This window comes from Numida meleagris, chromosome 23, assembly GCF_002078875.1.
Source record: "Numida meleagris isolate 19003 breed g44 Domestic line chromosome 23, NumMel1.0, whole genome shotgun sequence".
NCBI lineage: Eukaryota > Metazoa > Chordata > Aves > Galliformes > Numididae > Numida > Numida meleagris.
Window position 1 is genome coordinate 1,165,929 of NC_034431.1, and position 22,748 is coordinate 1,188,676.

Consider the following 22,748-nt stretch of genomic DNA (forward strand, 5'->3'; position numbering starts at 1 on the left):
GTGTGAGATCTAGCGAAGGTGGTGTGCAGGAAAAGGCGTTATACATGATGGAGTGCCCCGATACCGGATTAGTGGAGGTCACTGGAATACAGTGGGTAGGAAGAGACTGGTTGCTGAACAACCCTGAGATGCATGGAGTGACTCTGTAATCCTAACCTGGAGTCAAAGATCAAATTCTTTTCGAATGAGGACACTTAGTAGTCAGGTTGGGTTCAAAGAGCCCTTACAGCGAAATACTCAGACAATGAATTGGCATGTTCAGCCCTAAAGGGAGACAGACAATTTAATGCCCTGGGAATCCCTAGGGGTGTTAATAGCCTCCTGAATTAAAACCATGACTTGTTAATGTACTGACATCCTGCTGCATTGAGCAAATAGCGCCCAGAGTCCTTATTTTTGTGTTAGTTCATGCTGGTTGGGGGCAACATGCAAACTTTTATACAGCATCTCTCCCATTTGTTTTTGACCTGAGAGTTTCAGGAAACCAACCAAGAATTGCCAGAGGCTGCCCCTGTCTCCAAAGCTTACTGTGTGACTTTCTGGGGTTGGGTAATCAAGCAGGACATCAGTGCACCCTTTTCCTTTGGAGAAGACAGCTACCTTAGAGTTATAGTTGAGTGGTTTGGAAGGAAACAAAGCTGGCTCCTCTCAGTAGTTCTCTGACATGTCCAAGCAAACATCATCTGTGGGAAGTGTCTGGCTGTGTTTGTGTTGGGGGACTTACTTCATTTCTGGGTCTGATTCTTTCCCCTATTGTTCCAGTTGTTGGCAATAAGGAATCAGGATCATTTTTGGTTTCCATTAGAGAAAGTTGTCCACCTCTGGAAGGTTCCAGCCTTGTTAGTTACAGGCTCTGAAATTGGCAAACAGTTTTAGATTCATGTTCTGAGACAAATCTCTGGACTTTTATATGAGTCACCCACTTCCTATTCACTTAGAGGTTGGGAGAGACACTTGGCTCTTGGGATGAACCAGCTGTTTGGTCTTAGGTAGATGGCTTTGTCCCGCCGTGACTCATTTTCTCTTGTCTGCTCGGTGGGTTCAGTGGCACTGTTACATGTTGTGGGGCGGAAGGAGCCGGAATTTGGCCAGTTCATCTTGGAACTGTTTGGCTGCAAATTGCTGTAGAGGTGTGAGGTGGCATGAGCATCCTTCAGTTTTATTTTACTTTTAAGCCAGCTGCAGGACTATACAGTAACTGACAGTAGCAGTAACAGTGCAATCTTTGAACTATGGGGGACAGGAGTATTAGTGCTTTTGGAGCAGAATTTTCTCCTAGAATTGAGGTTCTGCGTACCCTGGTACATGGTGTGCCATGGGTAGACAGCCAGCAACAGGAGGAACAGGGGTGTCTCGTCAGGACAGGACTGCCTGTCTTTGTTCACTTGTGTTTGTTGAAAGGTAGCAGTCACTTCTGCAATGACGCCATAAGGTCTCCCTAAAAATAGTCTGGGGTGAAAGGACAGAGAGGCTGCAGAGAGCCTCAGGCAAAGCAGCTTCCTTGGAGATGCAGAGATCGAATTGGTTTATTTTCTGCATTTATTTGTTGGTAAAGAAAATATCATTTGACCGTTCAAAATTGGTTCAGAACACCCAACAGCATAATATTATGAATCCATCCTTTGCACGCAGACTTTGTGTGCTCAACTTCTGTAACTCCAAGAAGTATCAGGTAATTGTCTGAAGGTGATGCTGATGACATCCTCCCCTCCTCCCTCTGCGTTATACTGGGGACTAGTAGCCCTGATGTTGTGGAAACTCCCTGTTCTGTAGCAAACTGCTGCAGCCTGCACACTGCCATCATTACGACCTGTCCTGAGGCTTTTTTGTCTGAAAGCCCCCAGCACCCAGCCTTCATTCTCATTATGATTTTAGTTTTTCCATCCTTTTCTGCACTGGTCTGAGCTCAGTATATTGATCGTGTCGCAGACTTGTGTTATCTGTGGGATTTGTTTATTCTCATCGAGGGGAAATATCTATTTGAAAACTGTAGCAAATCCAGAGAACTTTGTGAGAAGGAAAGGGTGTTTTGTTTTTTTTTCTGGAACTCACTCCTCTGGTTTTGAAAAAGTTATCAGTAAAGACAGCAGCATTATTTGATTGCCATTAGGAATAGCCCAGCTAGGTTATCCATGCTGGTAGATAAGGCTGCGTAGGCTTTCCTGAGTAATCTCTAGATGCACCAAAACCCAGGGACTGCTGCGGAGCTGGTGACTTCAGGCACTTGGTGAGGATTTGGGGATCTGTAGCTGCCATTCCCTGCCCTGCCACAGGTCTCCCATCTGAGCATGCAAGAAGCAAGCATCTCTGTTTTGCTTCCCCATCCCGAAAAAAAGAGCACTTCCTTATTTCACAGATATTAAATAATAATAATAATAATAACAGTAAACATTAAGCATGAGGATTGAGGGATATTAGAACTGTGATTATTGCAGGGGAGAAAGATAGACTGGGAGGTAACGAGCAGATAAAGGTAAGGTACAAATGTCCGTAAGCGCTGTCTTTGTGTCATATTATCTTCCTACCCAGGGAGATCTCCTCACAAGGGATTTTGTTTTGAAAGAATGAACACCTCTGTGTCTGTATTTCTGAGCCTAATGGACCCTGAGCTGACAGGGCGGTGTTAGTGCTGAGTGAGATTGCACTCCGAAAAGCGAGTATTGGGATGAGGAGCTTTGGAACCACATGTTTATTAGTGAAGGGTTGCAGATCTCTCTTGTGCAGTTTCCTGAAGTGTCTTACCTTGTTTTGGGGTAGCATTCCCTTCACCTCTGGATCTGCAAGCACTTTCCAAAGAGCTGTCGTAGCCTCTGTTTATACATCTGTTCCTAAGGAAGGTGGTATGAACTGCACAAGTTCTTCTGGTGGTGATCTGTGCAGTGTGTGCTGCTGTACTGATCGCTTCCTTAGCAGTGTAGGACTCTTCATCATGGAAAACAGGTGATAGAGTTAAGTAAAATCTTGACTTGGGGAGATGGGAGGGTTACTAAAGTACAGTTGTTCATTTATTCCTGTAACACAAGGTGACATGGGCATTGGGTTTGAAGCAAACATTAGGAAGTGATTTTATGCCCACACCTAGTGGCAAATTCCTATATTCAAACTCCTGTTGCCTGCAAGGTTGGACCTCTCCAGAAACAAATCCTATCCACCCTGAAACCTGCATTTACCCAAGTGAGAGCAGCTGTTATCTAAATGGAAAAGTCACCACGGCCAGCAGGGGAAAAGCCTCTTGCAGGCTTTGTTAGGTTTACCTCCTGCAATGTCTTCAGCAAATTTTAATCTTGAACACTTGGAGCTATCAGGAGGTACAACAGCACTGTCAGGAAGGGCTTGTAGACAGCTCTGCAAAACAATGCCTTTGGAAGATCAGCAGCTAACCCCAGCGTGACCCTGCTTCAGCAAAGCCAAGAGCCCAAATGTCACTGCCTAGCCCCCAGTCTGTCATCTGGGCTAAAGCTGAGCAACAGCCAGTCTGATAAAGAGCCTCTTTGCAAGGTTGATAACGCAGTGACTCACATCTTCTTTTGCAGCTATCTGTCCAAAAGGAAAGCAGCTTTGTACAAATGTGACATTTTTATTATCCTGGCCCCATTTAACCAAAGATGGTAAATGCCAGTGAAACAGGATGGTATGTGTGATGGTAAGAGGCAATTTTGTGTCACAGATCTCTTTGCTGGATGGAGCAATGGTTTACAAACTGAAGTCTAAATCTCTGTAAGATGCTTACACGTAATTACCAGTATCTGCAAAAGATGTGTATGCTTGAGAGCAGTATATCATGCAGGAAAGGAGTAATCCAACTCCTTATGTAGGTACAGTGGTCCTCTTTGGTGTCTTGCCATCTGTCATAAAACTTCCCAGTGCAGTTGAACTAATAAGGGAATAATTGTGAATTTCCCATTAGATTCTTCTGCCTAGGATCTCGCAGACTGTTTGTGTTTGTATCACAGATTTTACAGTTGGGAAATTAAGGAAGAGGGAGAGGCAGTGATTTGCTCAGAATTAGAGAATAAAAACTGCAAGCATTTGTAACAGAAAGCTGGAGAGTCTTCAGACATCCAGACCTGTGCTCTGAGATTCATGTGCTTAATTATTTTCAGGAACCACATACTGAGCTCGTGCTCTCACTGTGATGGGAGAGTGTTAAATCAAATATTAGCAGGAGTTGTAAGGCTGCTGCAGCTGTCAGTAAAGTTCATTTACAGCAGGAATTTTTTCTCTTTAATGGAGCACTTGTACGGTGTTCCCAAAGATTTCCAGAAAGATTTCTCTTGACCTATTGCTAAAGATCAGTAGCATTAGAGCAGTGATGTTGCCAGTCCCTTGAGTGTTTCAGTTAAAGCAGGTTTCCCTGTATTTTCATTAATGGACAGTCCTTCTAGCTGGTTTCACCAGAGTGATATTTCTAGGGATTTAGTCTTTTTGATTATTTTTATTCTATTTTGATCTTTTTAATATGTTTCAAGATCCTTTTGGTCTCTTGGGTATGAAACTAAAATATGGAACCTTACGCTATAGATGAATGTCTTGAAATCAATTGTTCTCTCTTATGTAGTGTTAGTGTAAGTGAAATTCAGTTCTAAGTTCTATAACGTTTTTTTAAAATACCAAAATTCTTTAAATTGAAAACATGCAACTTTTGTCTGTTTTCACACTTCTACGCATATATAGATTGATCAAAATCTTGCGTCCAAATGGAGCAATGGATTAACCAAACAATACAAAGGGAGATCAAAAGTGATATTGCTGAAGGGGAAGCAAAGAGGTTTTTCTCTGAACCTCATTCTTTTGCAATGGGATGCTTTTCCCTGTTAAAGAGGAAAAAAGGTTTCGGATTGTTTGGACTTGCATTGTCACATGCGATTGCATATGAAGTGAGTGTCAGCATGGTCAGAGGCACGCAGCTCAAGCAGCCACTTCGCATGCACGCAAACAGACGTAGACCAAAAGGCAGCAAAGAGCCTGACCAATGGCTGGGGAGATTTGACTTTGCAAAAAATGGTGGAAAATGCCTGAAGATATATCTAAATCTGTTGTTAGCCAGCTCTTGGGAGTCCTCTGTAGAGAAGGAATGCCAAGACAGAGATAGGGATTAATATTCTGCCAAAGTCCTTGGTGATGCTGTTAGAGAAAGGGAACAGCACAGCGCAGGGGTTACCTGACCTGTGTCCAGGATGACAGGCAGTGGGCATTGCAAACACGATTCCGCTAGCTTACCATCCCAGATACACGAATCCCTACTGCTTCCCCTTCCTGTGACTGCACTGCCCCAGCCCTGGCTCAGACCCTTCCAAGCAGGCAAATTTGCCAGCACAAGGAAGCACTGGGACCGTGCTGCGGACAGATGGCCGGGCTCCCTGGTGGATGGAGCCAGCGGGGATGGTTCCAGCAACAGGCTCTGGCTGCTGCAGTGGGGTAATGATTGATGGTGACTTGTACAAGGGCGTAGAGCAGTTCTTTGCTGTTAACCAGACTTGGCTCCAGTGGAATAGAAGTAGAAATTTGTTGCTTCATGTATTCATCCTGCCTCTGCTTCCTTCCTGCCCACCCCTTGTGCTTTTTAATTCTGAAAAGATGAAGCTACATTCCTCGTTCTTAAAATTATCTTTCCCAAGATACTCTTAATTGTATCTCTACACCTCTTCTTATTCACAGGCTCATAAGAAGATTAAAGATAGAGGGAGCAGTAATAGATTTAGTTGGATTTTAATAGGATTTGCAGAGGACAGTGCAGAGAATGAACATCATAGAGAATATTGCTACTCTATCTTTGATATTCCTAAGGCTCCTCAGGTAGTCTTTCACAGAGATTTTGTCTGTGCCCTGCATTTAGAGTGGAGATTCTCATTTTTCAATAGAGCATGTGATGATCTTTTTTTTAGAGGTGTATTGAATCATCTGAGTAAACAGGATGTTGCATGATAACCAGCAAAAATCATTTCTGCCATCATTTTGTATTATTTGTATCTTGTCCAGCACAGTTTTGCATGTAGACTGTGGGTTTTTAAGAGCTGTTACATTCCTGAGAGTGTCTGGTGATTGTCTAGCATCAGATGAAGTAAGAGTTCTCATATATTTGATTACCAGTCGGCCTGGATTCATCAGCCCTTAGACACGTGGTTGAAGATGCTGAACTAAAAGCCTATTTCACCTCTGGAGTTCAGGCTCCCCGAATAATTTGTGGAGAGGGGTGAATATACCCAGAAGGTGAATCAGTACATCTGAAATCTGAACAATCCCTGGAGGTTCTTTTCTCTACTGACTGTAAGGGAAACCTTGATGAATAATTTAGACTTGTGTGAGGTTTAGGTAGGCAGCAGTGTGAAGCATTTTCTGTGCATTTCTAAGGCTTCTCTTAGTATGTACCCCAAACCTGAGGCACCAAAAAACTCCAATCCCTTTTGAAAATGTACATTGTTACGACTTGACTTTGCTTCTAGTTGTGATCTCTGGTAAACGTTGGGTCTAACAAAACAAACAAACAAAAATGTGAGCGCCATATCAGAAAAGTAAAGGAAAACCAAGAAGTTTCAACAAGGAAAACTTCACCCAGGCCGTTCCCACCCACATGTTTTTGAGGGTCCAGTGATGCATTAAGCAAAGTGACAGGCAGCTGCTTCACCTCCAAAGAGACTGCGTGCTACGAATCAGTATTTAACATCTAGTTCAATGCAATGTTGTATTTAGCAAGTGGCTGTTGGGAGAGAAGTGCTGAAGCCTTCAAAGTGTTCTGCAGAACAGTACCAGCAGGGAAGATGTGGCTCGAGCAAAAAGCTTTCCTAGTGTGAAGTTAGCCAGTATCCAGCCCTGTAGCAGCATGGGGTGAAGTTTGTCAACACAGTGTTAATGTTTGCTGTGTTTGTGGTCCTGCTCTGTCCGTAGTGGTTCACACAGTACAATGACATGGCTGCTGTCTCAGCTCTTTCCCTCTGGTCTTCAACTTTATTTCTTTGTTCTCCCTCAGCCCAGCCATGGCCAGAGATTCTAGGATCTTCATGAACCAGGACATGGACATCGGAGTTGCATCCAGAGAACCTAAGAAGATTCCCAAACAAGCTCGGGATGATGTCCCCATTGCCACTGACCGAACCCGGCTCATAACAGCAGAAGGTAAGAAGCCACGGCAGCGATACATGGAGAAAAGTGGCAAGTGCAATGTGCACCATGGAAACGTTCAAGAAACCTACCGATACCTTAGTGACCTCTTCACTACGCTGGTGGACCTCAAATGGCGTTTCAATCTTCTTGTCTTCACCATGGTCTATACCATCACTTGGTTGTTTTTTGGGTTCATATGGTGGCTCATTGCCTATATCCGGGGAGACCTGGACCATCTCGAAGATGAAAACTGGATCCCTTGCGTTGAAAATCTCAGTGGATTTGTTTCTGCATTTCTCTTTTCTATTGAAACTGAGACAACAATTGGGTATGGCTATAGGGTTATAACGGAGAAGTGCCCGGAGGGCATTGTACTGCTCCTGATCCAGGCTATTCTGGGCTCCATAGTCAATGCGTTCATGGTGGGATGCATGTTTGTCAAGATCAGCCAACCAAAGAAGAGAGCTGAAACCCTCATGTTTTCTAACAATGCAGTCATTTCCATGAGGGATGAGAAGCTCTGTCTCATGTTTCGTGTTGGAGACCTCCGCAATTCCCACATTGTCGAGGCTTCCATTCGAGCCAAACTGATTAAGTCCAAACAGACCAAAGAGGGAGAGTTCATCCCCTTGAACCAAACAGATATCAATGTGGGATTTGACACTGGAGATGACAGATTGTTCCTGGTGTCACCCCTTATCATCTCACATGAAATCAACGAGAAAAGCCCCTTCTGGGAGATGTCCCGCACCCAGCTGGAGAAGGAAGAGTTTGAAATTGTGGTCATTCTGGAAGGAATGGTGGAAGCTACAGGTAAGCACTTGTCAAAATCAGTCACAATTTTGAGGGAGAAAAGGGAAACATTTCAGTGAGAACATGTTGGGGTTTATCCTTCTCTAGTGACTCACTCAGGTGAGGTATTGTCGTCTGATCTGGGTAGTGATTAAAAGAGAGGTCCTTTAGCTCACACTGTAGTGTTTCTCACTCTTTTTGTAACACTTGGAGTCATACAAAGGAGTTAGATGAAGAGCTGTCCATAATCAATTAGGACAGATCCATGGGAAAAAAAAGGAATGAACTGAACGAATCTGTGAGGTCTCTTGTGGTGCTGTTTTCTGTGATCAAAATTCATGGTGCAAATCCTTTTCCATTTCTCCTCAGTATTAAAAATTGGCTGTGACTCTGTTATTTTAGATACTGCTGTGGTGTTGCTACTTAATGGAGGCTATGAAGGAAGTGCCCCAGTATTACTATATCCCATAAAACAGCGTGTGCTGAAACAGGATGACTTGCACATGATGCAGGACGTGTATTTAAAAAGGAGCTCGGAGAGGAAAAATACAGAAACTACTTTTGTGACACTTGGAACACAGCAGCTGTTTAACAGCATTAAACAATTCCGTGCAACAGGCAGATTAGGAGATAGGCTCAGCTGATTCCCAGCTTCCTCCTATGGGTGTATTTGTGGCAGGCAATGAAAGAAATCTGCTTCCATATAAAATGAACTTGGCGAAGCTTTTTGCCTCAGCTCTTCAAGGTGTGTAGAAGGGGTACAGCAGCGTGCCTGTCACAGGGTGAGAGAACGGGTGTCCTCAAAGGCCCCCCAGCTCCTTCCCACTGGCAGGAGGCAGTGCATCCCCGTGGAGTCTGGCTGGTTGAGAAGATGCTTTTGCTCTGGTGTCTTACCTAAAAGACAAGGCATAAGGGATCGTTTTACCACTTGCAGCTAATTCATTTATTCTAGGCATTGAGAAAGAGCCGACAGGGAGCAAGCACGCTGAAGCAGCTTGAGATGCTAATGCTGCCTTCGGGCAGGCTTTCTCAGCCTGGGGTTGGCAGTGAGCCGTGGTCAGATCAGGGTCCTTAAGAGCAATGGGACTGCAGGCAGCAGGGAGGGGAGAATTACCATCTAGAGATGTGGGAACCTAGAAAGACTCAAAGATACAAAAACGCTTTTATGAGTAATTTTGCCCTTTGGTGTTTAAGGATTTTTGTTACAAGACTGCTCTGAACCCAAGTTTTTTCATCTTGTTGAAGCACACATTTTCTCCGAATCACTAACAAGGGTATTCTGCTTGGTGTGAGTTCTCGGTGGCATCACATCCTGCCCTACAGATTCTGCCCTTTGCTTGCAGTGAATACGGTCCCTTCCTTGTGATTTGTCCCTATTGGTCTCCTAACAGCTGCACGTAAGGAGGAGTAGTCTCTCCTGCACCCCAGAACTACAGACTTGAAGACAGCTCTCTAGAGAGCTAATTCTGTTCCCTAGTATCTCCCTCTAGTCATTAGGTGAATAGAGATGGGTGAGTGCTTCAAACTAATGGCTGGTTATGCACAGATAGCACTGTACTTAGGTTGGAGTACTGTATTGTACGAGTGGAATTCATGCGGCATTGCTAGGCAAATATTCTTTGCCAGCGGAATATTGTAGAGATGTGGCAAAAGAAGAGGGGGTGGAAAAGAATATTAAAGGGGAGGATTTGTAATGGGAGCTTATTTTGTAGCCTAAACAATTACCAGATACGAGAACCTCCTAATCTGAGCATGGAATGCAGTTCCATGCACGCCCAAAGCCTCTTTCCTCATCGCACCGTGACACCATCAAATTCTTTTTGAGCAGCCACTGCTCTGCCATCCTCTTATGAGAGCTCAGTCCCTGCTGGATGTGTGTGAAGGGAAGTCATTATCAGCAACTACCTTAAAATTAAAAGCATGGCATAGGAATAATATTACTTTACAAATGGGCTCCTTTCCCAGAGGGATTGTACAGACCGGTGTGTAATTGTATTAAGGAACAGACATCTGTGGAAATGATTTGTTCTGGTCTCAGAAGACACGTTGTGAAATTTCAAAAGTGGAGCTAGAGGAGCCAGTTTGCACTGGGCTCAGAGCAGAGTGGAAGCAGGCCTCAGGTGATGGTGTTATCTGATTCAGAGGCTGAAATGATTTTCTGAATGACACATGGTAGCCAGGTGGGTGATGTTTTGCCCCAACAGAAGTGGCTTGTGGCACTTCATAATATCGATTAAACCCATTCTTGAGACTTTAATCCCTACCTCCATACCATAACTTTAGCTCCCAGCGAATTCTTCTGGTTCTTTCCCTCCTATTGCCCAAGCCCCATCTGCCTTCAGGAAAGGTATAATTTACCTGCAGTGCCACTGCTATTAAATGATAACACGGCTACAACCTGTTCAGGTTTGGGACAGCAAGAAAACACAGCAGGCTGCTTGTTCCCTTCACAACCCCCTATGGAAAAAGAAGGAGCCACTGTCGTGGTGTGCAGCAGTGAAACAGCTCAGCACATCCTGCTCTGCTCACCGTGCCCCAGAGCAGACAGGTCCTGCGTGCCCCCGGGAGAGCTCCGCTCTGCAGCTGATGGCAGGAGGGAAAATTCATGGAGACTCACCCAGTCTCTGCAGAGAGCAACAAGTCAAACCTGCACCGCTGGGGGGAAGACGGCCGTGTTTCATAAGGTGTTTGGAAAGCAGGTCGAACCTGGCTGTGCCGTGGTGATTGCCAATGTGGAAATGACCAGGGAAATTCTGAGCATCATCTCTGAGTGAATAACGTTCAGTGGATGAACGTTTAGAACAGCAATTTCATAGCCAGCGCCAGTAGTCCCAGCTAGCCACACACACATCATGAAAGAAATGCTTTATCCTGCTCTCAGGCAAGGAACTCTTCTCACTGACATTTAATTCCCATTCCGTGGAAGGCAAAGACATTAAATAGTTTAAAAAAAAAAAAAGTGATTTTTTTTTTGTTTGTTTGTTTGCAGAATGAAACATTGTGGTTAAAAACAACGTTTCTGTTTTCCAGTGGACTTGAATCTTTTAAAAGGGTGAATAACAAACTGAGGAGCACCAGCACAAGAAGCACGTCTGCCAGCCTAAAACGCAGGGTTTTTCTTTTGCTGTAGAAGAAAATAAACATTTTATTAGTCAAGTGAGAGCTCTCCAGGGACCCACAGCCATTGTACTCCCAACCCACGCAGCAGAGCCGCTGCTCAGGGCTTTCCCAGCAGTATTCGGGTACGGCTGTGGCACTGTGACTCCACAAGAGGTTAAGAGCACCAAAGGGAGACTGCGTTTCTGGGCAGATCTGTGGCGATCGCTGCTGAGTGAAATAACCACTGGAAGGGCAAAATCAATATAGATGACAAGCGTTCTGACTTCACTGCTGCTTTGCGGGCATCCTGAAAGCAGCAGCTTCGCTCGCAGAGCTTGCTTAATGAATTGGTCATAGAGATTACTTTAGGGAATTAATTCTCTTGTGCCATATCTTAAAGAGACGCTTGTCAAGATCAGCTGGCCCGAATTTGACCTGCAATAGAAGGAAAGAAAGTGAAGGTGGAAAATCTGTTTGCTTTCACTGTCTTTCTGCTTCCCACATTGGCAAGAAAAAATCAGAACCGTCCTATTGACAGGATGGGGCCAGGCTGCTGTTGGCCACGCGTCTCGCCCTCACCCTCCTGGTACTTGCTGTCAGCCAGGGCTGCCGGGATGTGCAAAGGCAGCAGAGATTCCCACTCCTCTTCCATGTGCTCACAGAGTCAGCTGGGTTGTATGGAGGAGAAATGGCTGATTCAGTTAGAGAACATGAGAGACTCCATTTAAAAAAACAATGTCACCATCATTCTGATGGATGAAATAGTCTACGTATCAGAGAACTTTCTCGGAGATAATTTGAAGACTCTCTTCTCTTCCAGCTTTACCTTTCTGCTGCTATTTAGTGACAGCTAACCAAAAATAAGTGTATCAGTACATGTCCTGTGAACCTCATTCCGAGTCCACAGTGTCCAGTGTTGCTCGTGTCTGGGCACAGAGATGTTGGTGCATCGGTGCTTGCTACATCACCCTTGGTGCTCACTGGTTTTTCCCCACCTGTATTAAATACCACACAGTCTAAAGACCTGACTAGTCCATAGCTAAACAAAATTATAATAAACACCTGGAAAGGATAGGTAGATATACTTCTGGCTTACAGACTACATAAATATATCTATCTATCTATCTATATACAAATAATTTACCATGTGTCAGGATTCTGCGTCTCTGCTCCTCATCCTGTCCCTATGGGAATGCAGCCTTTTTGCACCTCAAACCATCCATCTTTACAGAGGATACAGTCAAATTCTGTGGCTGTAAATACAGGAGAAAAAGAAGCTGTCACAACAGAGTGCATTCTGAAATTAGTCATGATTTTCTTGGGAGAACAAAGGAATGCTGGAATTATTAACTGGATTTCTCATGCATTCAGCATCTGGTTTGGGTTCTCATTTTGTTTTGTTTTGTGTTTTGCATATAAATACATTTTCTCTTCTGCAAGAAGGACCTTGCAGAACTGTTACAGACACTGCCTATATAATTAAAGGCAGGAGACAGACACCTGCAATCACTGTTCTCACCAACTAAACTGTGCTCCCAGGGCAGACGTGGGCACACCACTTGTCTTAGATGCCCCTGCAGTCACTAGGAGGAGCTTTGTGAGGGTCCTGCAGCTGCATGGGGGGATCCTGGGCCTCAGGTTCTGCCTGGCAGTGGCAAAGCCATTGAACTCCATGTTTTTAAATCACAATGCCCTTTTTTTTTTTTTTTTCATTGCTTGGGAGCTTTTCCATGCCTGGAGAGCATTCAGAAAAATTAAAATCCTATTACTCTCCTCTGTCATAAAATCAAAGTGAATCAATCCCGGACATGTCCTCCTCTCAAAGAGACAAGCATAAGTAATTGGAGGACCATGCTCCTACCTTCTAATATTCCTTTTGAAGTTGGAGGAATATTGACTTTTTGGAGGTTACAGCGTTCTTTGGTTTAATTAATGCAAAGGGACTAATAAATTTTATAACTATTCAAATGCTGATGCTAATCTAAAGACATGTATTGCTTAATTGGAGTGATAGAAGTAAATTTTTTATGACTACTGCTTGCCATCAGTCTGCTACTATACCTCTGAGCCCGTCAGTTCTTTCTCTGTGCTCTTGTAGTGTATCTGGAGCTCAGCTGAAGCAGCAGGCTGTGCAGTGCAGCCTTAGTGCACCTGGTACAAGGGGAGAAGTCAGCATGTGCACAACAGCGTATGAAACCAGGGCCAGAGAAGTGAAATCACCTCCAGCAGTGTCTGTGGCTAAACTGCAGAGAGAGCCAAGCAAACACAGCAAACACGCAGTCAGCATCCACACGACACGCTGCCAGCAGATAATCACTGAGCTTCGTGGCATTTAAATGAGGAGAGTTAATTTTAGGCTGATGAAAAATGTTGTCTTGACAGCCCCAGGGGCTGGGATGTCTGTACCCGCTGAGAAAGTCCAGGCTGTGTAACAGCACCGAACGATTCAGCTCTGCTGCTGATGCGATCAGATGGAAGCCTGTGGCCATTTCTTGGCTGGCAGGCCGTGCTTTGTGGTCTTCCTGCCCTCTCCTGCGAAACTGCCAATCTGGGTACGGGCTGTGATGGTACACGTGGGGAAAATGCGAGCTCCGAAGTTGGAGGGAGAAGGCTGGCTCTTCTCTGGGCCCCCAAACAGCTGCACAGTGCAGTTAGATTTGGCCCACGATAATGAAGTTTGACTTGAACTGGTGACCTAAGGGTACGCAAGGCCTGGAAATCTGGAGCTCTCTCCTGCAGCTTTTCCCCTTCCCTTTGCAGTGAGGCAGAGCCAGCAGCCGCTGCTCCACTTGCATAATCAGTGGCGTTGCAAGCAGTGAAATGTTCTGAGATCTGCAGCTCTCATTGAGTACATTGCAGAAAAAATAGGCTCCTCACTGAGTGAGCCATCACATAACTGCTTTTTGTCAGCACGTATTAACGTTCCTTTGTCTTTGATAAAATGCAAGCTGCTTGATCCCCATTGATTTTGATGACAGAAAAGTGCCTTTTTGGTAGAGTTCCCTGACACCAATTTTACACACAAATCTTTCCTCAGTGACTCTCTCTGTTCTTGAATGTAATGAAACACCTGGTTTAATGCACACAGCAGTATGTTTTGTGCCTTTTCATCTGCTGGAAACCAGAAACAAGCCCTTCTGGAAAGCGCCTCTGGCTGCTGGGACAGGAGCATGCACAGCCCCTGTTACTGATCAGCAGACCCAAAGTCTGCCCCTTGGGGTTCCGCTGTAATGAAATTATCATTAAAACTCTATGAAATGCTTATTGCAGAGCTTGAAACAATCAGAACTATCTAAAAAGCCCGGAACTGGCTCCAGCTTTACTGAAAACTTGGTGCATCTGCTTGTAACTTTGTGCTTCTGACTTTGATCTGGTTTCAATTAAGGTTCAGTTTTGTTTGCAGTTGAAAGCTAGGCTCTGAAATGAGGTGGGTGAGAAAGATGCAGCTAGAACTTGAGAGATGAGAACTGTACGCATTGTTTCACCTTTTACACAGTTGACAGGCAGTACAAATTTACAGTAGGAATACTTTTTCATTTTGAAACCAGTTTGTTTACGAGAAAATTAAACTGTTAATGGTCCTACGATCTGGAAGAATCAATATGCTTGAAAAATGAAAATCTCGGTGATTTTTATTGGGATGTAGGTTTTGAAGCACATCTGCTTATACTGACAAAGGGGAAATGAAGATATTCTTTGGCGTGAAACATGCTTGAATGAAATGCCCCAGTCGCCAAATATTACTTCCTTCCTTCCCTATAACTATAGGGAATATATATCCACACCATTTAAACCTAAAGCATGTAATTATATCTATTTTAAGAAAAGCATTAACAGCGTTATTCAAGACCAAGTATCGTACTATGATTATTTTTGCAAGAAATTCAGGGAGCTTGAATCTCCCCCGGTTTATTGCATGCACTCTCCAGGACGTCAGTGCTTCAGACAGCTGCAGCAGGAGCGCACAGGACAGGGCTGCTGCAATGGAGCAGGGTGGCAGTGGCCCACTTGGTGTGGTTCTCGACGGATGTGAGCATAGGACGTAATGATTCACTACACCCATGGACTTGGCTAGGCAAGGCTTGTGAAATAGAACTGCTGATTTTTGCAGGGACCCCAGAGCAATGCACCGAAGGTGTTAGTCTAGTGAATAACTCAGCCCTGCTGAGAGCCAGAACTGTGACAGCACAGAAGGCAGAGTGCACGTTGTATGCAAATGGAAGGCGGCTGCATCCATGTGCTGTTAATAAAAGCAAGGTTTATTGTTTCCACACCTCCTCTGTCATCTTTTTGCAGTTACAGAGGCAATGATTAGCCAGGGACATTACAGATGCATTAATTAACCAGGCTGGAGAGCACAGGGCAGCCTGCAAAGCAGGCACTTAATGGAATTCGAGGCAGAGACAATGCTGTTGTTTACTGGGTAATGTAGGAGTTGCCAAGCAGTATGTCCCCACGCAATTAAAATACCACTGCACATGTGCTAAAAGGGAATATTTGAATGGGATTATGGAGCAATTACAAGTTGTCTTATTGTGCTGGCTCTGTGTACCCCTGGGGTTACAGAAAGCAGCTTCTGCAGGAAGCTGGCAGAGAGCAGTATTTGGTTGATGAAAGCTTTCTATTGTTCCTTCCTTAATTGAATATTTACAGCGGGAAATAACTGTGATCCTGTCCCTGGAGGTCGGGTTCACTGTCAGGTTCTCCCCCAGTGGAGGAACTATTTCAGGCCATGATTACAAGGCAGGAGTTCCCTTTGGATGCCTCAGACCCCCACATTTAGCAAGGATATTCTTTCTTGGCCTGGGGTTCACAACATTGTACCAATAGGCAGCTCTTGGAAAGCCATGGTAGAAGTCAGCCTGTTGGCTTACAGCACCCCGTCCTGTGTCAGCAGCCTCTTCTGGATTTCTGGGCTTTGAAAGCACTCAGTAAGAGATAAGTAAAGTCCTCAGAAGAACTTGCTTGTGTTCGTGTCTTAGTAGTCTGTAGCAGCAATGCAAGAAACAAACTTCAGTCTTTCCAAAGGCGGCTTTTTTAAAGGATAAGTTTTCTGATTGCTCCGACATTTCAGTCACTCCGCTGAGCTCACGTGGTGAGAACACATATGCTGTTTCCTGAAGCATCTGACACCATCATTTTCCCCCGTGCGTTGTTTTAGATTTCTGTTTGCGTACTTCAGGCTGCAGGAGGTAGGCTTGCAAGTATTGGCTGCGATCTGGATCAAGTGCATGTTTTGAATGTATTCCAGTCAGCCCATCACTCGCACTCCAAAGGAGAACAGTGGGAGGGCTTTGTGAGGTCAGGTTTTCTACATTCCACCAGAATTAAGTGCATGAGCATAACACGTTCAGGACAAGCAGACGACAAATGTTTGGAAGAGAAGTCAGCCTTGGCTTCTCAATCAGCAGGTGATTCCAAAGGAGGTCACTCCAGTGCTGAGTGCTTCTCTCTGCTCTGCAAAGCCTCTCTTTAAAAGTTTTCAAAGTACGTAAACAAACTCTGATGCTTGGGGCTGAGAAGAAGCTGAACAAAATCAGTTTCATATTGCCCATTGTTCATTCAGTCCCAAATCCATTAATACATTGAATTCAATGTGCTTACGAGCTTGACTACGTGATGTTGTGTGTTTTGATTCAGCCAACCTATTATATTTGGACTGAACCCTCCAAAGGTATATACAAGCCAGCGTGCCATATAGGGCCTATATTTGTGGGGGGAGGAACCCTTTCCTCCTTTCAGACTGCACTGCTTGGTTTGCAGGGGGGAATAGCTGGTGGGGCTGCAGCTTGAGAGGGATGGCATGGGACACAGTGGGAATGCAGGTGGCTTTGGCAGGGCAGCAATTCATTCTCCTCGGGGGCTGCGTGGGTCATGATGAAGTGCACTGGCAGGGTTGTATGTCATTCTAGCACTTGATTCACCAGAAGCACTGTTAGTAGCAGCCACGCAAGGAAGCAACACCTCAGCAGAGAAATGTGAGGACAGAGGGAAGCTGCTTAGTGCTACCAGACTTCAAACCCTTAAGTGCAGGTTTCAGGAAGCAGCCTGAAGATGCGGCGATGAGTCCACCCCTTTTCCTTTGAGAGCTCAGCTTTTTCATGATAGAGGCTTTTATGAGGCTTATTAAGCGAAGACTTTGTCAGTGTCCCAGAGCAATCAGGTATGGAAATAACATGAAAGTGCTTTTAAATGAAAGAAGTGGCTGGGTGAGCATGTAAGGAAGCTTTGCATTTAACATCCCTCTCTTTCCACCCAGGGATGACTTGCCAGGCTCGCAGCTCCTACATGGACACCGAGGTGCTGTGGGGACATCGCTTCACTCCCGTCCTCACCCTGGAGAAGGATTTTTACGAAGTCGACTACAACAGCTTCCATAGCACTTACGAAACCAACACTCCCGTGTGCTGTGCCAAAGAGCTGGCCGAGTCTCGCCGGGAAGGCCAGCTCCTCAGCAGCATCCCTAGTGCCACTGTGCTGGGCGGAGGCAGAGAAGCAGAGACGGCGACAGGGGAGGAAGAGGAAGAGGAAGAAAACAGGGAGCCAGCAGCATTCAGTGGAGCCAATGGGACAGCGGGAGAGGTGAAAGAAGATCTGCCTGTGTAACACGTGAACTGCTGGGCAGTAGAAACCCATGTGCACAGCAAGTGAGGAATTGACTGCGAGTCAGAGACCTGAGGTTTACATCCAGATCTCTACTGCCTGCTGCTTGATGCTGGCGAGTCACTGCACAGCACCGTGCCTCAGTTTTCCTCCCCTTTTAACTGTACGGTGAGGTTCTGAGCTTTGCACTCATTTGCAAAGCATTGTGATCTCTGTGGACAAGGCTCACTGAATACAATCACGGCTAAAATTGAAATCCCCACCAGTAGCTGTTTCAAAAAATGTTCATTGGACATTCAAAATGTATCTCCCCTTGCAAGGGAATTTAAAAAAAGATCTAGAATCTCCCATCTCAGTATGAAGAATGTGTTTTCATACCTTCACTTAACTTGTGAGTGGATGTGTTGTAGACATTGTTACTGCTTAATTAAAAGAAGACTAAAAAACCTCTCTTGTATGTAGTAGAGTTTTTGTTTCGTGATTTTTGCTAGTAGAGTTTAGTTAGTGTTCTGCTCCAAGACCACAGACATTGTTCATTTCTTACAACATAGGACAGCTTTCCCTGCAAGTCTTAGCAGGTTTATCCAGCGTTTTTGTCTGTCAAACCAATGTGCCATCTTTGTGCACCCCTTTTATGGAATCTCTGATACATTTCATAGTCCATCCACAAACAAAGAACAGCTAGATAGTGCCCCAGAAGGTTTCTTTTCTGGCCTGGGTGTCTCATTCCCAGTTAATTATTTAAAAAACAAAAATGTAGCCACCTGGGAGCTTGAAAGGATCTGGAATTTCACCTGGAGGCCCTGGAGTAGGTAAACTGGGTAAGTAACAGTTTGCAAAATTGTCTGCTCTTCCCTAAAATGCGTACTTACAGTAAGGGTTTAGATGCTGATGTTCCTGTAGCTGATGGGAACACATGCAGACATAAGCAAAGCCATCTGGCCCCACGAGTGCAAGCGTGCTGCTCGGTGGATGGCCCTGCAACATTCACCCTTTGTGAGGTGGGAGGTGCAGTAGTACAGAACAGGATTAACTAAACCTCATGGGATAGGAAAGAAAGGTAAGAAAATAGGGAGAAAAAATGGGAGAGATTTCCTAGAAGGGTCTGTCCTTTTTCTCAGACCCTCATTTCTCACTTTACCTCTTCCTCTGCAAAGTTCTTTTTTTCCAGAATGTTTCGTTCTGTAGCTGAACTCCTAATGTAGGGGAGAGTAATGGAAAGTAAAACTGTGACTGATCCATGTGAGGCAGAGGCAATTTCAGCCCCTCAGAGAGAGGTTATATAAGCTCTGCCCAACGAGCTAATTTGTCCAGTCCAATTCAGCATGAGAGAGGGCTGGCTGGGTCCCCGACGTGATGCCAGAGACAGACAGCTTGGAAAATGGCTCTGCATTGCATCTGTACCTTGCTTCTCCTACCTGTTCTGTACCCTCCAGAGAGAAGCCAGCCAACTTCAAATAGCCAAAATGCTATTTCACCACTTCATTTCCCCTGAGACCTCATCACGCGAAGCTTCTCTTTTCCAGTACTGTCGAGCCTGAGAAATCATATATATCCTACATCTTAGCAATTTTTGTTGTTGAACATTGAATATTAGAAGCAAAATAATTGCTGAATGTATAGTTAGGGTGTGTGCACACGCTTTACAATGACTGGGAGTTAAGTACTTCTCCCTTCTTGAGCAAAGCCCTTGTGCAGCTGCGTACTCTGTTGTCTTCCATGGACTGTTCATGCATTTGCAATTTGCACATAGACTTAGGCACCTTGTTGAACAGATGCTTCAGCGTCAGTCTGAGCAATGGCAATTAACTTCCCTGCCTGCTGTAGAACAGGAGAAAACATCCTCCTGTGCTTTTCAATAAGCTGAGCAGATCTGAAGGAGGATGCTGGTAAGAGCTGAATGCACCGTTGTGTTTGGTACATACAAGGTGGAGGACCACACTTTCAAGTTGCAGAGCATTACAGTCAGTTGTGTGGGGTTTGGGTAAGGCAGTCAGGTCATAGCCTTCCCGTAGCATTTCAGGCAGGCCCCAGGGCTGTCCCACATTCTCCTCCTGAGCTGCATCCCAAACAGAGATTTATTTCATTGAATGTGTTGAGTTTTCCTGAAAGTAAGAGTGAATCTCTTCCTCTTCCAGAAATATCATCTCTGAAAAAAATATCAGTTTCCCTGCTGTTCTCTGAGCACGTGTGGGACAATACACCATGGGAATAAAGGCAGAACAGATCCCCTCGTTGCTGTGATGGAGGCTTACGTGCAAGTCTGTATCTCTAAAGTGAGTTGAAATAGCTCACATGGCTATGTCCACCCACGTAAATAACCCATATATACTGCACACTCATCAGTGTTTATCCTTTAAAAATATTAACTGATACTCCACAAGAAACATTTATAGCCTGTAAGCACACCATTCATACACAAACAATCATTCACATTTATATAACGTACCCAGTAAACAAACTAAAAATACACGTTCAGAACATCAGTGATGCCTTATAAATGTGTAAGTGATAAGCAAAATTTACAACAGTATCCATGCACAACAGCGTGCACTTGCAGCAGTGTCTGCCCAGCACAGCCTGCAGCACAGAGCTCAGGAGCTGCCCCCGTTGTGTGCCACTCACAACACCCACGTGCAGATGTGCATGCCTGGCTCCTGCTCATTAACCACCCCCTGAGGACTCTGCACTCTTTGTCTTGAATGCAGATGCCTTCATACGGATGTAAAGGTACACATCGTCTCTCCAGCAGGCAAATCTGTGTGCTCAAGTGCTTTTCCAGCACCATACAGCACAAAACAATGTAAGTCCCAGCAGCCAACACTCATCGAAGTGATTTGATTTCAGGTGTAGGTTTCTGTCCTGCGATCATTAATGAGTGTTTCTGAGCAAACAAAAGCTATATTTCTTGGCAGGATAGTTGGGAAACACCTTTCTAATGCAGGAGAGTTAATGAGCTGTGAATGGAGGCAGGGAGGGAGAGCTGCTTACAGTAAAGGCTTTGTCATTCAGCTTGGTTTTGTTTGAGGGTTTGGGGCTGGAGTGGGAAGGAGGCCTGCAAGCCCTCAGCCTGCTGCATCAGCTGCTCTCCCAGGCCACATCATCCAACAGTTCTGTTCCTGTGCAGCGTGCTCTTGCACAGCCCAGCTGAGCTGTATGCCTCGTACGCTGCTTCCTCCTGCATGACTTTCCATATTGAAGTGCATTAAGACTCTTAGTTTTTACTAAACTGTGTTTCTTGGAGTGATGTGAAGATGTGTAGACATTAAAAATGCAGCTCTTTCCTCGGCATTTGGTTCCAGGGGATAATCAACAGAACTGTTGAAATGTACCTTTATTTTTCATTTGAGCTTCCCTGGCTTTAATTTTCACTCATTGTGCGACCTGTCACTCGTTTTTATGCTCAGATTTACCCCTTTTGTTGTTTTCTCTCATTTATTATTATGAATATATTTCCATCAGAAGTAGTGGATCTTGAAGCAGAGATAAGAGGGAATGTTATTTATGCTCAAGTAATTAATACCTTGTCATAAGCTCCGCGCGTTGCCAGCCATATCTGCTGCAATACAAGAGGGCATGTTGCCAGAATGCGTTAAGTTTGGGGGATGATGGAGAAGACACTTAATGAGGTTGCAGGGAAACGAGGCAAGCTCTGAGTCCATGCATAAAAGTGCCAGCAGTTTCCATTTCAAGGCCAGTGACACAGTGATTAGTGCTGATAGCCTGATCCTGATACTTTCCCTGGCACCGCTCAGCCCAGGGATAGCCGGTCACTTAGGTAGGTGTGGGAAGTGGGAAGCAGGAGCATCTAGCTGGTGGCATTTTGTTATATGAAGAAGTCAAGGCCAGGTTCCAATCTCATTTATGCCAGGGAAATGGGAAGACACTGGGGTAGATAATGCAGAATTCAGCTTGGTGGGTGAGCTGGATGGTGATGAACGGGGTGTTTTTATAGCATGCACGAACAGCAGCTCTGGGCTAGGCTGAGAAAGCACCAAGCTCGTGGTCCTGGCCAACGAAGGTGTTGGGGGTTCATGTCACAAAAACCTAATCTTCAGGTATATTCTTTTTAAATTCTACCTTGCTCCTCAAATCCTGTATGGATTTACAGCTTAACTAAATGCAGATAAAGCCAAAGGTTACTATAAAAAATGCCATGAATCCATGTTTCTATCCCATAGAGGAAGCAAATGCCTCCCCCCCTTACCTGTTACCCAGACACTCAGTAGTGCCTACAGATGAGTGTGCAGCTAACTAAGCAGTTAAACTGAACTGCCTATTCCCATTGCTTGAAAGGGAAAGGGATGCACCACAGGAAATCCTAGAAATAGGAAAGCCTGTCAGAGGAAAAACCTCATGAGAATTAGGATGGCAACTATAGCCCTGCATATTTATGCAGATTTATCACTGAATGAGAAAAAAAGCCTCGCAGTAACGGGAAAAGCAATGATGGTAAAAGCTGTTCAGTATTCATATCCCCCCCATGTTTGTTCCGGGTTGTTCCATCATGTGTCCATCATTTTCATGCCAAACAAATGAGCAGTACAATCGCTACCGAATTCACGCCCCATCTGCCTCCCTCGCGTTCGGTAGCAGAGCTCAGCTGTTTCTCTTCTTCCCAGAATAGAAAGAGGAGAGACAGATGCCAGGTGCAGGCAGAGAGTGTCACTGCCCGACGGACCCTCAAAGGAAGGCCAGGAGGGGTTTGTCCGTGCTGGGATGAAGCTTCTTTTTGCTGCCAGGCTGAGTAGAGAGAAACCACACGGCTGAAACAGCGCTCGGATAAGGAGAGGGTGTAGGACTGCAGCTCCAAGGACCTTTCAATAGCAGAGACAAGACATTTTTATCACATTTATTCCATGATGTCAGGTTTTATTGAATCATAGTTGTCTCGCTGCCTTGTGCTTCCCCTGCCTGTTTTTTCTGCCCATCTGCTTTCAGGCTTCTTGCAGTGAGACTGTGAGCTCTGGCGTGGGGGGCTGCTGCTGTTGTGTCTGCAGAGCGGCCAGCAGGGCTGAGTCCTGCAGTGATTCCTGCAGCATACATGATAGACAATCATAATAATGAATGGAATGAATAACTGGTCCTAGCTGGTACAAATGAACAGCTAGCCTTGAACAAAGTGCCGTGCTTCATTATGTACAGTATCGAAG

The 22,748-nt window shown here is 45.0% G+C and overlaps 1 protein-coding gene across 7 annotated transcripts in view; it reads left to right on the forward strand.

The window, feature by feature from the left end:
* Positions 1-22,748, forward strand: part of KCNJ5 (potassium voltage-gated channel subfamily J member 5) — a 99,634-nt gene that overhangs the window by 34,369 nt on the left and 42,517 nt on the right. For 5 of the 7 annotated variants that reach the window (XM_021376321.1, XM_021376322.1, XM_021376319.1 and 2 more), the window contains 2 exons: positions 6,968-7,914; positions 17,252-18,032. In XM_021376321.1, the coding sequence (XP_021231996.1) occupies positions 6,968-7,914; positions 17,252-17,598 (1,294 nt within the window). In that variant the 3' untranslated portion in view covers positions 17,599-18,032. Of the gene's footprint in view, positions 1-6,967; positions 7,915-17,251; positions 18,033-22,748 lie in introns of those variants that run through there. The other 2 variants (XM_021376326.1, XM_021376324.1) reach the window with 1 other exon arrangement.